Genomic DNA, 16522 nt, shown 5'->3' on the forward strand with positions numbered 1-16522 from the left:
CACTGTTGACACAAACAGGATCTGTTACAGTTTGCGTGCTGCAGTGTTCATCACAACCAAAACAACGATGGCAAACCATGGCGCATTTACATTTACCGTCATCCCTCATTTATAGCGTTTAATTGCTTCCAGACCTGACCGTGATAAGTGAATTTCCGTGAAGTAGGCTTCAATATTACTAAAGGGAACATTTTTGGTAGTTGGAGCATAGAAAATCTGTTCTAAATACAATCTTAACCATTATTAGAGCCCCGTAGACATGAAATAACACCCCTATAGTCACCTTTACACTGCTATGAGTCTGTCTTTACACCACGTTGCTCAACTGTAATGCGCAGGCTACGGGATCACTGCAGGAACACAAGAGATGGGCATGGCTTTAACCATCAGCAAGCTAGTAAGCTTACTAGTTAGCCTCCAATTTATTTGCTGTATTCTAAACTTGTCCCAAGAACCAAAAGATCACGGATACAAGCAGCCGAAATGAGTTTCCTCCGTAGGGTGGCTGGACTCGCCCTCAGCGATAGGGTGAGGGACTCATAGTAGAGCCGCTGCTCCTTCACATCGGGAGGAGCCAGTTGAGGTGGCTCGGGCATCTAGTCCGGATGCCTCCTGGACTGGACTGAGATGTCTGCCCCCGCTACCTGGACCCTGATAAGCGGAGGAAAATGGTATGGTATTCTAAACTTAAGAAAGGGTTTAAAACAAAGTGGGGAAGAAGCCAAAAACCTACCACTTCCACACTGAATGAGAGGAGAACTTCTTTTAACTCTGTCATTTCGGACATGCCATGGCTGACTCCATGCAGTGTGCACAGTAGTCTAATGTCGTGTCTCACTAATGGAACATTACTGACACCTAGTGGTGATATTGCGAGGGACCACAGCAGGATATTCAAGAAGCTGAAAGACAACTATGTCTACACCGTGTATAGAATTGCTTTACTTGCTGTAATTCACCCAAAAAAACAATTACAGTAAGAAAGTATATTCATGTTTTAAAGGCAGGATGTTGCACAGTTGGTGTTTGAAAAGGGACATCACCCCCTATTGGCCTGGCATGCAAATTACCAGGCTTATCCTGCAGGTTTTCTCTAATTCAACGTTGTTGACTTGGCCACTATTAACTTACGAGTCTTCTGGTAGAGTGTGATGCCCTCAAACGTGCGCTGGTACATCATAGCGAGTTCTGCAGGACAGTCTGGCATCAGCTTGTTTCCCCGCTTCTTGAAGTGGTTCTGTTCTTAAAAAAAAAAAAAGATTAAACACGACCCAAGGAACACTCCAGGCTGAGAGGTGGGACCTTACCTCCAGGTGGAAGCAGGCAGCGTAGGACTCGTTCAGGATGCGGTTGCCGTGTTTGAAGACGGGAAGCTTCGGTAAAGAAAGTTGTCACGGTTGCATCTTCAGAGGTCAATGAGGCTAAACTTACTTGTCTTCTTGGGTTGATCTCCAGGACCTTCTGCGACTTGTGCTCCATTTTCTTGATGGAGAGCATTTGTTGGTTGTACCCGCGCAGGTTCTTCTCCTCCAGGGCGATCATCACCCTCCAGCAAGGTGGAGAGCCAGACTGCCACAACAGAGTCATGTTCTTCGCCATGCTTGCTCCAACAAGTATGACTTCCTAATACAAGCCACATCAATCCTTCAAAGGATTTGGATAAGTAAATAGTGATCAATATAAATGTGTGCTTAAAGTAACAAAATGAGCCCAGCCTAAGGTAAAATTAAATAAAATTGATTCAACTAAATTTAGTCAAATAAATATATAATAATAGTGGAAATAAAGTTGATCAACCCCTTTTATTTTAGGTTATTTAAAAAAATTCAAAATAACATAATAGTCGTTTTTTTGTATTGTTTATTATTTTCTTTACTTTATCAAAATGAAAAATTATTTTAAATCATAAAAATGCTACCAAACGGACAAAAAATAAGGCTGGCCAATTAACATTTTTTTAAATATAAAAATAACATAATTTGTGAAATTAAATACAATTAATTGTAGGATATAATAAATATTAAATAAAACTGGTGCAAAAGTGAGATTGAAAATGTGTTTAAAAAAATTTCCTTTTTTTATTTTACTTTTGAAAAAATAAAATAAAGCAAAACATTAGAAATAAATTGCTTAAAACAATATATCTTAAATGATTTAGAAAAATAATAAAAAATAATAAATCAAAAGAAAATAAATAAAATTTAAATAAAAATAAATAATATTAAAATATTACCACATTAAACAATATTATTATTATTAAAAATAAATATCAAATAATAACAATGATAACAAATTGGGGAAAATGAGGTTGACCAATCTTTTTTTTATATTAAAATAATTAGATTATTAAATTGAATAAAATTAACTGTAGGATGCAATAAAAATATCCAAAAACATTAAATTAAATGGGCGCAAAAGCGAGATTGAAAAACACCGCCCCTCACATTCTTTATTTATTTATTTTTTTTTTACTTTTGAGCAAATAAAATTATATTAAAATAATAACCGGTGCAAAAGTCAGAAATATGATTCTAAATAAAAAATAATTGGATTGAATAAAATAAATGATAGAACATAATAAAAACACATGCATGGGTGCAAAATGTGACCAACTCTTTCTTCCCCCGCACAGTGTTTATTTTTATTTTCGTAGAATGTGTACAAACAGCATTTCAAGTGAAACAATTCGACTCCACGGTCCACTCGCGACACGGCGATGTTTCCCAGCGAGAGACGGACCTTCGTTTCCCCCAGAAGGTCTCGCATGAAGTTCATAGAAGCGCCACGAGAGCAAAAATAACAAGACGTAACAGCCCTAAAAAGATTCCTTCCCTCCATACGAGCATATCTACATTTAATCACATTTCACAGAATAGCCTCTTTTGTTCTATGGTACACATTTCTACAAAACAATACGCGACTTGAAGCGCACCAAACACGCACAATACTAACACCACAAGAAAGTGTCTCGCATGTCAAATACTTTAATACACGTAGAAAAAAAAAATCCTTATTCATTTTGTCTTTTTACACTTTACAGTTTCCTTAATAATAAAAAATGTTCTTTTTGCTGCACGACTAGTAAGGTGCAAAATGTCACTGATTACAAAGCTTCTCAAATAAATACTCAGCCAGAATAAAAAGTCCAATCGAGGAAGCAGGTGAATAAACAGTACGGCGTTGTCCCTTTTGGCTAGAAAGGCACACATCCAATTGAAGACCTTTCATACTCTTCACACGTTGATATTTACACAAAAGATCACGCTATTTTAAGGTGATCTCCATCTCTTAAGGTACTTTGGAAGCGGGCGGAAGAGATAATAAATTCATCTTTGGGTGGAACGTTCACAGCTTAAATAGGATGCGTAACCGTGACATCACAGCTAGACAAAAATAGAGCTCTATAAATAAAGTTCCAATTGATCATCCTTGTGCATTGTTAAAAAAACAAAAAACACTGACATCATCACTCAGACACATCCGGCAGAGGTTAGCAGCTGACAGAAACCAGTGTAGCTTCTGCTTGGTGCAATTATTTAAAAAGAAAAAATCAGCAAAGGCAGCCGAGCCGGCAGGGGACGAACCATCAGAGGGGCGTGATTACATCTGCGGGTCTGCAGTGTCGGTTAAGCCTAAAGCCAGCGCCTCCTCTGGGGTCAAACCGTTCTTTAGGGTCCGCCTCACTGCAAGGAGAGAAGACAAGCAATCACGCTGATGCTCGTGTCCATTTCATTCATTGGTATTGTGCTTAATAGCAAGAAGCATCACAATGGCGATCCGAAGCGAAGCTACGGTGGTGTGAAGAAGTTATTTTTTGCCACACTTAAATGTTTCAGATCATCAAGCAAATTTAAATATGGTTTCTGGCAAAATTGATACGATTCTTTTTGTTCAGCAGTGGTTTTCGTCTTGGAACTCTGCCATGCAGGTCGTTTATGTCCAGTGTCTTTCTTATGCTGGAGTCATGAACACTGACCTGAACTGAGGCAAGTGAGGCCTGCAGTTCTGTGGATGTTGCTGTGGGGTCTTTTGTGACCTCTTGGATGAGTCGTCGCTGTGCTCTTGGCCGGCCACTGCTGGGAGGGTTCACCACTGTTCCATGTTTTCACCATTTGTGGATAATGGCTCTCACTGTGTTTCGCTGGAGTCCCAAAGCTTTAGAAATGGCTTAATAACATTTCCCAGACTTATAGATCCCAATTAATCTCAGTTATGTTTTAACAGGGGGGGCAATCACTTTGTCACACAGGGCCATGTAGGTTTGGATTTTTTTTCTCCCTTAATAATAAAAAGTTTCATTTAAAAACTGCATTTTGTGTTCAGTTGTGTTGTCATTGACTAATATTTCCATTTGTTTGATGATCTGAAACATTTAAGTGTGGCAAACATGCATTGATTGTTGAAAAATAGTACGATATTGCACCTTTAAATAGTTATCTGCTGTTGTTGGTGTTGTGTTTGGTTCTTACATGATTTTCGGTTGGCCCTGGACCTCCTCCTCTCTCGCGGCTGCGGTCTACTTCCCGGAGCCTGAGTGGCGGACCTCACGATGCGCTCCATGATCTCGTCGGCAGCGTCGTCGCCGCACACCTGAGCATCCTCCACCGCCGGGGTCCGCGCCCGCAAGCTAGCCCCTGAATTTTGTCCTAAAAATTAAATAAAAATATAAATAAAATCAGTTTAATTTAACTAAAAATTAATAAAAATACAGTAAAAATAATACAAATTAAAAAAAAAAACACAAAAATGAAAAAAAAAAAGTAATTCATCCTTCAATCGACCTCACCTCCCCGTCCTGGTCGTGACCTAGTGCGCGTACGTAGCCCCGGGACGACGCCGCTGCCCTCCTTGTCGCCGCCTCCGCTGCCAATGCTGGTTCTCAGCACTGCTTTCATGTGCTCATGCTCTGCAGCATCCTCCGCGTGACCCAAACCTTGAGGCTGCTCGCTCTCCTGGCTGCCACCGGGGGCGCTGCCAGACCCGTACCTCACGCACTGCATGCAGAGATCAAGGGGTAAAACTCACAGTCGGTCCGTTTACATTGGCATGCATGCTGTTACGGAACATATTTGTATGCTGGTTTGTTTGCTCTGCACACTCTAATTGGTGCACATAGGGACCGTTTTCAGCAAAAAGAGGCCACGTCATGCACAAACATTGCACACATGCAGGAAACAGACACACGCTATTCGATACCTCGCTCTCCTCTTCATCATCAGACTACGGGTGACAGAAAGAGGAAACGCACAATGAACAGAAAAAGGGAGAAATTTAAAGGAGGAAGAACGAGGAGGAGGAGACAAAAATAAAGGGCGGTGGCGACAACTCACAGGAGCGTTGACGTCCATGATCATCTTCCCCCGGGTCTTGTTGCGCTCGCGGTGGTCGGCTCGTTTCTGTTTCTGCTGCAGCACGCGGTCTCGGGTGGTCCGGTACTCCAGGGCGAATTCGCTGAGGATTTTGCTGAACCTGTGCACGCTGATCTCTCTCACGCTGTAGGCCGGATGGCCCAGAAACAACAGGAATGAATGGAACCTGATCGGAAGAGTGAGTGTCATTAGCGGTCAGCATCCTGTAGCTTTAGCTACCTCTGCATGCGCTTTAAAATTACGCTTGCGCGACTCAGGTGTGGAACTCATGCGTGTCATACCTGCTGTGCTGCTGTTTACAATGAACTCATTATTATGCTATTCATGCCGGCTGAGCAGGTTTCTCCTTACTGCTATTACAACATTGGTTCTGTTGCTGCAGCAGAGCATGTGACCAATGAGAGCTACAAGTTCCTTTCCACTTTTTCGTGCAAACAAACAAGAAGCGCCACCTGTTGATGATCCTGCGGTGGACGATCTTGAGGATGATGATTCGCTCGGCGCAGTCTTTGAGGAAGTCCGACATCTTCTGCTTGAGCTGAGGCTTCATCTCGTGCTTGGCGATCACCTTCAGGTGGTCCCACGACGCCTTGCAGCGACGCTCCATCTGGGACAGGTTCTCCTGCAGCTGGTCGAAGTCCACCTGACGGCGAGAGAGAGGTTCGTTATTACCGTCGGTTTTACCGCTGACGAGATGAACGCACAAGGGAGTGACCGTGAAGTGCGTACTACCTTTGCAGAGCGCGTGATGGCTCCAATCTCAGAGTAGAGGTCCGTGCTCTGAGGGAAGTTCTCCACCACCACGGAGCAAGCGTGATGCAGCAGAGACTGTTTATGGACCGTGTCTTTCACTTCTGGCACCTTTTCCAAGTAGGTCAGCTCGAAACCTTTAGCCTGGACACATCGTATTCACACTTCATTGGGGGCAAACGTACATAAAACCAGCAAAGATTCAAGCTGCAGAGGGCGGATAGCTTCCTGAATTGAATTCCAACATTCTGGACCAATTAATGAACGTCTAATTTTGATGTAAACGGTATAGAAAAAAGATGGATGGCTGGACGTTCAACCTCAGTTCATGCCAGAGCCGGCTGTCCCGCCAGACCAGTGATCCTCATCTGGTTTGTCGGGACTCAAGAGTGGGTTGCAGACAGCTCGTCAAAAGTTACATTAAAATATGTAATATACAACCTGTGTCTTCCTCATTGGTACAGTATATACTAGGGATGTCCAATGTGAAGCCCGGGGGCCATTTGCGGCCCGTGACTGCTTTGTTTTTTTTTTTCACATTTTAAAAATACAATTAAACAAAAAAATAAACAAAAACAACAGGAAAAATGTTTTTTAAAAAAAGCAGTAATTTTATGAGAATATAGTAGAAATATTAAAATAAAGTGATTATATTAATGTAAAAAATGTAACACTACAACAAAAGATTTTACAAGCATAGTAGTAGTAATACTGCGAGAGAGAGAAAAAAAAGAGTATTTTACACAATAATTTCCACAATCTTAGTAACAAAACAAAGAAAAAAGTCGCAATTTTCATACAGTTAGGTTGGGACTATGAGAATAAAGTGAAAAATATCCCCCGTGTCCCCCGTCTCCTTTGACGTGACCATATGCGGCCCCCGCTGGGAAAAGTTTGGACATCCCTGGCATGAACTCATTGCACGGTTACAAGTCAACTATCTGATTTGGAGGTCTTGTTTAGCGCCATTTTTATATTACATTTTAATGTATGCATTATTTGTATGCATATAAGTAATCATGGTCTTCCTCATTTCCTTCATAAAACGCCTTCATAAATTCCTCTAAAGTGCACTTTGCACATATAATTATGTGTATTTATGTTTAAAAATATGACAAAGGCCGTTTTATAGCATTTTGGATACCCCGTGACCCAGTCAGGATCCCGACTCACGTTGGTTCCGTTGAGGAAGTTTCCGATGGACAGCAGCGTGGAGAGGATGTAACGGAGAGTTTTGTTCTTTTCCAGTTGTTCCATACCCTCCTTTAGATCCTGCAGCGGTTCGGCTACTTCCTGCGGGCGCACAACACGCATTTGTATTGTTAGAGGAAACAAACAACACGACTGTTTGATGTTAAGACGGCAACAGGTGCTGGATTGTGGTCAATGAGTTCCAGTTAGAAATTCACAGAACGATAAAAGAAGTGCTAAAATTTACAAGGTAGCACGGAAAGGTGGGTTTTCATTGTGTAGACTTTAACTTTGAAGTCTACGTGTATGCTGGAGGAAGACGATGTTGCTAATAAACTTTGTGAGGTAATTACATGAATAGCTTCACAGATGCTGCACACATTTTCCCGGTGCACATTTACTTTAAGAGTTTGTTAAAGTAGTAAATGTGCATGTTTTCTTTGCCGTGCTTTATGGTTGCACTATATGACCAAAAGTACTGGGACACCTGGCCACTTAAAAGCAGGGAACTGGTAGAAAATAGTGGAGCGAAAGGCCTCCACTCTGTAAGATTTTGGTGTTTTTGCCTCTTGTGTTCTTCCACACCAAACGCACCTAACCACACTTTTATGGACTTTGCGTTGTTCACTTGGGAACCAAAACTGTTCCCACCGAGTTGGAAGCTTCGAATTGTCCAAAATGGCTTAGTGAGATTGAAGATATCCACAGACAGACCTTCTCGGTTGCTTCATAGTCCATCTTAAAAGCCCACAGCTGAAGCCTGGCAGAGAGCTCGCTGATGGACGACAGAGTGAGCAGGAACTGCTCAGCTGAGCCCAGCGGGACGTCGGGGTTGGCCAGCTGGGCCTCCTGGATCTTCTGCTTTTCCTCCTCCGTGGGGATCATTGTGAGGATTTTCTGTTGGGGTTGGAAAAAAAACATTACAACAGAGACGAAGACACGTGATGTTGTGGTTTTGTACCTCAATGCCCTCCTTGTGGAGCGCGTATTCGTCAAAGTTGAGGATGGCCGTCTTGATGGTGCGAGGAGGTGGCAGCACGGTCAGGCCGATGTTGATGGCGTTGCTCCTCTTGGAATCCAACACGATGATCTCTTGACGCTTGCCGTCTGCTGCCGTTTTCTACAGGAGACGTGGCAAACATAGCGAGAGGGTCATCGCCGGGTCTCCCTCGTGTGGTCCCCCTTTATTGGGCTTGTAAAGATTTAAGGGATCATCGCAATGCTGCTTATATTGTCTGCAGCTGTGGAGGACTAGAGGTTTTAGTTGGAGGTCATATCGTCGGTGGACACTCCATTAACCGTGACAACCAAGAGCTCTGTTAACACTGCTTCCAATACAAAGATAATAATGCCATTTCTTGGTGTTTCTGGTATAGTGGCTGTCCTATTTAGCTACTTATTATAAATACATGACACAAACGGACTGTAAGTTGTCCATAGGTATGAATGTGAGTGACATGCCAATGTTTTTGGCCATGGCTGTATAAATGACGCTGATTTGGCTGTACAGGCATAGCCAACTATGTTGGCATCTTTGACATGCCATTATTTTTGGCCACGACCGTACATAAATGAACTCCTAAGTCACTAACACTGTACCCAGAAAATAAAAGACTAAATACAATAATTAAATGAAACAGTAATAAAAATAAAAGCCCAAGCAGGATTATCCTTTCCGTCGAAATATTAATACCGCTACACTACATATTTGTTACGGTCAGCAACCTGGCAGTAATGTGTACTGTAGAGTTAAAGACGTTTGTGATTGACAGTTGACTTCGCTGATGTTGTTTTGGCTTGGTACGGCCGACGAGGGCCTGTTTTGTTTTTGCAAGAAAGAGGTTGTTGATCGAACATTCTTTATCCTTAATGATGGTCACTGGAGTCAAGCATCTGACACAAAATGGCGCACCACGCTGTAGGTAGTCCTTGAGTGAGTCTCGTGTTTACGGACCATGAAACACGGAACGGCGTGAACCGAGGACCGCCCGTACCTGTAACATATCCCCGATGCTCCACTAGAGGGAGCCGACGGACCACCAGTAGTACTCAACACCTGCTTACTATAAGGTACTTTTGAAAAACAAGCAGCGTGTGAATTTATTTGTGTCAGTGCAAAATCAAGCATCCAATTTAAAAGGAGAGCAACCTTCTTTGAAGCCACGGTGGTCGCTGACAGTGAGAAGTCCCCTCACGGACTGACAGCTTAACAGGACCGAGCCGTGGTAGCTGCAGTGTTAACAATGTTATGTTAAGACAAAGCGGAGGTCGCGGCAGTAAGTCTTAGGAAATTCAAAGCGTGTGAGGCCACACCTTAGTCTTTCTTGTTTTGAGACTTTATGGACCCTCAAAAACTGGATCAGAACACACATGACCTGGCTTAACCTTAAATATCTTAGAAGTAGACCTGCTTTACCTTAGTGACGGGCATTTCTTTGGACTTGGACTCAAACAGATGCTCCAGTTTGGCTGTGTCTAATTTGACAGAATCAAGTTTGGACCAGAAGGAGTCTCCGTTTCTCTTGTAGTCACCGCTTGGCAAGTCTGTAGGCCGCACCTGAGCGAGACACACAGCGGACTTAAGACATATACCGTGCTACATACTGACCCAAATACAAGACAGTATTTTCTCCTTGGTAAAAAGTCTGAAAAAGACGACCTCTTCCCAAGCGAGTCAGAGCGTTTCTTCCTGTCACTCATACATTTCAGTGACGTGGAGAGAGAGAAAAAAAGGTGGTTATGATGCTAACTTTGAGATAATGGTGATCAATGAAGCAGAGCCATCAAATAACCAGTGAGCAGCTAAGAAATATGATCATCTACCAGGTGAGAACATGATTTACCTCGGACTTTTTCTTTGCATGGAAGCCAAATTAAACGCTCTTGCCGGCCATATTTGGCACTCAGGCCATAGTTTTCGTATTTCTTCCATGTGTCCTTCTCTTACCTCACTCCAGAATAGCCTGATTGTCTTCTTCTTCTTGTTGAAGAGAGGAGGCTCAGGAGGAGGAGGTATCGGCAGGTTGAACAAAGGCGGCGGAGGAGGCAGCATCATTCCTGTCAAGGGAGGAGGTGGCGGGCAGCTGCCGAGCATGGGCGGGGGCGGAGGGAAAGGTGCAATGCAGGGCGGAGTGAAAGGTGCGCTGAATGGAGGAGGAGGCGGAGGAGGCGGCGGGGGTGGCAGGTCGCCGCATCCGCGCATCAGAACAACATCCAGTATGTCCTTGTCGTCGTCGTCCGTCAGGTCGGTGAAGTTGATGTCCCCGATGCGTAGCTCACGGGGGCTAGCAAGAAGCTGGTCCCAGATTGTGTCTGATTCCTTTTTGGATGGGGGAGGAGGGAGTGTCTCTTGGCTGTCCAGATGAGGGTGGGGGCATCCGAGGTCCTTGATCAAGTTTCCGAAGCGCTCGGCAAACTGGCGTATGCTCCCCCGCTGCTCGGACTTGTCGTCCCTGTTGTCGCTTAGCTGGTCATCGCTCAGCTGTCTGTCAGGGTCCTTCTGCGTCTCCTCCTTGTTGTCGCCCTCGACTTCCTCTTTTTCCTTCTCGGCATCCTCCTCCTCCTCCTCTTGCTCACAGGGCTTCTTGTTCTGGGAGTACAACATGTCCAGCATGAAGAGCTTACTGTTGAGGAGTTTGCTGCACGGTTGGTTTACTTCATCTTCTTTGAGACCTGAGAGAAAGAAGTATGAAATGGGCTGTATGAAATATAACATGTAAAGTTAAACCTCGGTTTTCGTACACGGTTTTGGTATTCATTGGACATTTTCACCAAAATTCTGCCTTGGTTTTCATACAATACTGCATGTAACACACTAGTCCGTTGGCCCTGTACTGTATTGTTCCAGGAAATCAAGTGCCCAAATAAAGCACCCTAGGCATGGCAAACTCACGTTTTTTTTATTGAGTGCGACTGCTAAATAACCCGTCATGGGGCCAAGAAAGTCACGAGCGCCAGCAATTTGATAAATAAGGTGAGTACAACTGAATTTGATCTCGCCAGGATTTACAAAAAGTCCTAATCAAAAGTAAGTTCCATTCATTCGTCATTCATAGTTATTTCAAGTTGTTGTCTGCAGGTAAAACTAGAATTATTCTCTGTAAAATGTATTGTTTGGTAATATTTTTGGGTGTCTGGCACGGATTAATTGGATTTACATGGTTTCCTGTGGAAAAATAATGTTTCAGTTTTAGACCGTTTAAGAAAACTAATTAATGTCCAACACAAATAAAGCCATTATTAGCGTTTACTGTCTTTAAATGTGATTTAGTGGCGTAAATGCCGCATGAATCTGTCACTACCTGTGTGCACAACAGCTTGTAAGTCAATTTTAAATGAGGTGTTAGAACCTAATAGGAACTCACCATTCTCGCTGTTCCCTCGCTCCTCTCTCTCCAGGGTGCTGCTGGCCGAGGAGATGCTGGAGGCTGAGCAGTTGTCCTTCTCGTTCACCTCCTCATTCTGTCTCTCCTTGTCGCTCAGGATGCCGCTGTCCTCCTCGGCCTCCTCCTTCTCCCTTTGAGGCTCCGGCTGCTCGCCTTCCTCCTCGCTCTCTGCCGCCGCTTCCTCCTGCGTTTCCTCCTTTTTCTCCTCCTCTTCAGCGGCGGCCTCTTTCTCCTCTACACTGGCGCCAGAGTCATCGGCCTCTGCTGTCGTACAGAAATACAATCTTAATTATTCTCGACAATACAGGAAAACAGTCTCATGGTTGATGTTATATTCAAGGGCACTTGTGTTTGGGCAGCGCACTTGGATCTGCACACATTTGCACGCACGCTCGCTAAAAAAAACAAACAACACTCAGCTAAAGCCAACTACACAAAGCCAAGTTGTGGTGGCACCTGGAACAGGAAATGAAGAACCGAGTTCCTGTTTGCATGGAAACACACGCGCAGTATAGTTGGTGCAGTGATGCCGGCGGGGTTAGAATAACACGTCGCGGTGAGGCCTCATTGCCCGGCTACTGTACCACACCTTGAGGGTGTGTTCACCCAAAAATAGGCCAATTTGATCCTTTCACTCTCCCTTTCATCTTGAACCTGATCGCCTCCTCCTAATATGGTAATGGTAATGGTTTATTGTATTTCCAACATGCTTAAGGACATCATGTTTACACTTTTTACACCTACAAAAGGAGTAGGAAGAAGCAGACCTTATTTAATCCTACTCCCAATTTATTAGCACCCAGTTCACATTACATAAAGTAGCATATAAAGCGCTAACAACGCTTACCAGCCTCAGCGGACGCGTAAAGGGTGGTGGCGGTGGCGGTCTCGGCTTCGTTGTCGGCCTCACCGTCCTCCTGGGAGGCGAACGAGGATGGGGTGCTGCTGCGAGACGACAAGGGCCACGTCTCAGAGGGCTCAAAAGTCAGGTCGAGATCCGGGCGAGTCCTGGGCCCGCGGGGAAGGCGCTCTTTCTCATACTCCTCGGCAGCCAGACGCTCCAGGTTCTTATACCTGAAAGGGAGGACGACAGAAGTTTCTCAATGAAAAAAGGACTTCTCTCTCCTGTCTCCTAGCATCCAACCTGCCAGACTGAGGGTGCAGAGTGTATCGTCTCCTTTTGGTCCTTCCTTCAAACCCCTCCTTGTTTTTCTCATGAATGTGTGCTGCTTCTGTTCACAGCTCATTAGCATCAGACCACTTCAGAGGGTCTTAAGGAACTGGATGCTGCTTTGTGTGTGTAGTAGCCTGGTGTGGAGTGCAGGGAAGAAGCATTGCCAACTGTGTATTGTGTGAATGAACCTGGGAGTGGGATTGTTTGCAAAGAGCCTATTGACGATGTTTACTCTATGTTTGCACAAATTGAAACACTGTATGCTAAATTTGCCTATATGAGCACTATGGCTTTCATTCAATGCAATCATTCATAATAGTGAGTGGTTGAGATAGCTGTTTGTCTGTGAGGCTGCATTGTGGATAAACAGTGCACATCAGTATGCAAACAAGCAAGTAACGTCTTAGTTCCGCATGTGAGAGCTCGTTCTCACCAGAATTGAGTAGGATTATCCACAAAAAGTAATGTGTTTTCTGCACCAAACAGATGGGCATTATTGAAAATCAAATCAAATAAAATAACACTATCGTAAAATTGCACTGTAGTTTATTGTATTTTTCCATTTTCTTAGCTGTGTCCCTGCATTTACTTCCAGTCAACAAACTCCTGCAAAGAGTGAAGTGACATGGACTTGGTAATGAAACTGTAAACATTTGCAAGTTCAACACGTAAACAGAAAGTACACATGGAGGAGCAGTAAATAGTACAACTGTACAATATTACGATGATGGCGCTGCATTTTTGTCAGCGGCTGCGATCAAACATGACATGACCTCATATAACTTCATTATCCCCATCTGCCTCATAATAATGTTTGGTTTTGTGAGTGTATTGGCTTGAGTAAAAAATGTCTGTCAGTAAAAGAGTAAAAGGTATGAAACTGGCAGTCGACACCACCTGACCTGTTAAACCATTACCAAGCTTCCCAAACTACCAGACGAAACATTTCACCCCCGGGATGTGTGTGTTTTCATTTAGTGCACACACTCACCTCTCCTCCCGTGCCAGCCTGGCCTCTTCCATTTTGTCCACATAGTCCCGGCTGTGGTAGACACATAAACAAGTATGCAGTTTCTTGGTTTCAAATGTGCAAGCTGCAATAACCTGTGACATTTTCACAACTTCTGACCACACACGGATGACATCTTTCGTTACATTAGGTGGCACGAGTAGCTCAGTGGATGCCTTCAGGCTGAGAGTTTGGTTTGCCCACACGAAGCAAATGCCTATTAAGATATGTCAGTGGGTCTTCACCTGTGTTTGTTCCTCTCCTCTCTTTCAATCCTTTGCAGCCGCTCCTCTCTCTCCACACGGCGGCGCTCTCGCTCGGCTGCCAAGGACTCCTGGTGTTGTCGGTAGGAGGAGGACAAGAGACCCCCCAGAGGAGGCCTGGGGGACGGTGAAATAATGTTGAATTTTTGTTTATTTACTAGTTTCTCCTGACTATGTTATGGTAATACTGAGAATGTAGACCTTATTTGCGCGGTAAGTATGAAAACAATATGGACAAAAATATTGGGATATTAATGAGCCAAAAAAAAAAGTGTGTGATGTCATGGCCTCTTACAGCTTTGTAAAAAATACAAATAAAAAAATGCATGCTTCGCTACACATGTTAAAATACAAACGTACACGATAGCTGTTCTTGGAGCCATAGTATGCATGTGTAAGTTAGCGCACACTGCATGATGAAAACACACATGCAATGCAGGAATATGACGATGATGATGTGTGGGCCTCTTTCGTGACCTCACCTGGGACTGGTGGGCGTAGAGGGGCTGCTGAGAGTGGAGTAGGACGAGAGACTCCCGTTCCTTGAAGAAAAAATATGGTGACAGTGAGAAACATTATGTGGACTAACCAGTCGGAGGCAGGAATATGAATGCTGCCGGTGTTTGTTTCCTGCCTCTTTGTCAGTGAAGACACCACTCATCAAGTTTCTGGAAGTGCATGAATACAGAGATAACACAGCTGAGCGTGAATGGAGAAAGTGGAGATAAGGTAAGAGTATTGAGTGAAGGAAGAGTGAAAATGCCCATAGAGGTCCACGGGTTGAAGAGTGGGGAGAAAGTGCATACATTTGTGAAGACTACGGGCAGAGGGAAGCTGCTGAGAACCGAAGTGAGGCTTTCTAACAAGTGTGGAAGGCTTTCAGTGGCAAGATGAAGGAAAAAGTGATGTGGAAGTGAAGTGGTGAAGAAGAAAAGTTTTAAGAAAATCCCCAAGACTGTGTAGGAAAAGTCAAATCTGGGTGTCCCTCTGACCTTGGAGACGCCATATCATTTGTCTCCACATGGGGTGGCGTCCCTTCATCCAGGTCGTAGGAGAAGAGGTGGAACGGCGTGTGGGGACGGTAGGGCAGGCACTCAGGGGAAGGATGCGCGGTACCACGTGACGGTGGGCTGATCTCCTTGGTGGCCGGGACGGTGCTGACGACCCTCTTCCTGGCCAACAGGGTGGCCAAAAGGGAGGGGGGGCTGAGAGGGGAGGGGATGGGAGGCGGAGGAGGGGACGTGGGGGTCGAGGGGGCGCTTAGGGGGCTTTGCGGAGGGGGTTCTTTCCAATTCTCTCGGTCTTGCATGGGTCTGGATGTGATGGTGATGGACTGGATTGTGCGTTGAATGATGGATGGAAGATGCCTTACCGAGCTACAGGAATAAGAGGAATAAACATCAAGTAAATAAAACAGCACGGCACTGACAGGAAACCAACCCCAATGCTAAAAAGTGGAAGCCTTCGGATAGTTTTGAAGAGCACTGTCCTATTATACCTGTTGGTACTCTGACTAGACACTAAAAAAGCCTCATCGTTTTCATCCGAATCAGACTCGGTCACTGGAGCCTCATCTTCTTGGGACTTCTTTATCCCTCCATCCTCATATTCCTCTTCTCTATGGAAGCATGGGGGGTGAGATGTGAAGGATGGTTACATGAACAGGACACTTGATGGATGGTTTGATGGAGAGATGTTTAAAGAAATACACAATTTAAATGATAGAGCATGAATGCTGAGAAAGTGCACAGACTTTCAAGTCAGATACCGTGCAACTATGTCCTCTCGTGGCTGTGAGCTGCATAGGTGATGACATCATAGAAATCTGACTGGATGATGCTATGATTCTCTGATGATCATCATCGTCATCATCATTGATGTATCGTTTGTATAAAAAGTCCAACAATGTGTCAATCGTAAAAGAACTTCAGTCAATACTATTACTATTTTGCATGACTATGTAGCATTGGTGTGGACATTGAAGTCAGCATTCACACAATAAAAATAGTATAAATGATAGCGGGAATGAGAACAGGTGGAGGGTTAGATGAGATGATGATAAACAAACAAGACGACAACAATAGAGCCTTATGTTCATTAGCACATCAGAACATGTGTCATTAAAAAGAACATCACCCTTGTCACCAACACACACATGGGAACTTACCTGCACGGCTGTCACATGACAGATATACCGTAAATGCTGCTGGATGCTGACACACATGACATACAAATGCAGCTCATACTATCTTGTGGAGTTAATTTAACAAATACAGTGGTGGGGGGGGGTTGCCTACAGCCACAGCTGCATAGAGACCCTGGCCCTCCCTACAGGTGACTCTGCGGTTAACTGTACAGAGTTAGTTAATTGGAGCATTCAG

The 16522-nt window shown here is 44.1% G+C and overlaps 2 protein-coding genes across 9 annotated transcripts in view; both read right to left on the reverse strand.

Moving 5' to 3' along the window:
- Positions 1–1093: 1093 nt before the first annotated feature.
- Positions 1094–1599, reverse strand: LOC129173625 (glutathione S-transferase A-like). Its single transcript, XM_054764681.1, has 3 exons — positions 1432–1599; positions 1308–1373; positions 1094–1237 (listed from the first exon to the last, which is right to left on the reverse strand). The coding sequence occupies exons 1-3, from the start codon at positions 1597–1599 to the stop codon at positions 1094–1096; spliced, it is 378 nt and encodes a 125-aa protein (XP_054620656.1).
- A 1013-nt stretch (positions 1600–2612) lies between these two features.
- The window catches only part of fhod3a (formin homology 2 domain containing 3a), a 46841-nt gene continuing 32931 nt past the window's right edge, over positions 2613–16522 (reverse strand). For 4 of the 8 annotated variants that reach the window (XM_054764013.1, XM_054764015.1, XM_054764018.1 and 1 more), the window contains 19 exons: positions 15640–15759; positions 15134–15517; positions 14624–14683; positions 14124–14258; positions 13861–13911; positions 12543–12769; positions 11675–11959; positions 10258–10982; positions 9727–9867; positions 8272–8430; positions 8025–8207; positions 7293–7412; positions 6102–6263; positions 5822–6012; positions 5331–5535; positions 5197–5220; positions 4787–4994; positions 4470–4646; positions 2613–3683 (listed from right to left, as the gene is read on the reverse strand). In XM_054764013.1, the coding sequence (XP_054619988.1) occupies positions 3601–3683; positions 4470–4646; positions 4787–4994; positions 5197–5220; positions 5331–5535; positions 5822–6012; positions 6102–6263; positions 7293–7412; positions 8025–8207; positions 8272–8430; positions 9727–9867; positions 10258–10982; positions 11675–11959; positions 12543–12769; positions 13861–13911; positions 14124–14258; positions 14624–14683; positions 15134–15517; positions 15640–15759 (3640 nt within the window). In that variant the 3' untranslated portion in view covers positions 2613–3600. The remainder of the gene's footprint in view (positions 3684–4469; positions 4647–4786; positions 4995–5196; positions 5221–5330; positions 5536–5821; positions 6013–6101; positions 6264–7292; positions 7413–8024; positions 8208–8271; positions 8431–9726; positions 9868–10257; positions 10983–11674; positions 11960–12542; positions 12770–13860; positions 13912–14123; positions 14259–14623; positions 14684–15133; positions 15518–15639; positions 15760–16522) is intronic. The other 4 variants (XM_054764016.1, XM_054764019.1, XM_054764017.1 and 1 more) reach the window with 4 other exon arrangements.

This window comes from Dunckerocampus dactyliophorus, chromosome 20 (assembly GCF_027744805.1).
Source record: "Dunckerocampus dactyliophorus isolate RoL2022-P2 chromosome 20, RoL_Ddac_1.1, whole genome shotgun sequence".
In the NCBI taxonomy this organism is placed as follows: domain Eukaryota; kingdom Metazoa; phylum Chordata; class Actinopteri; order Syngnathiformes; family Syngnathidae; genus Dunckerocampus; species Dunckerocampus dactyliophorus.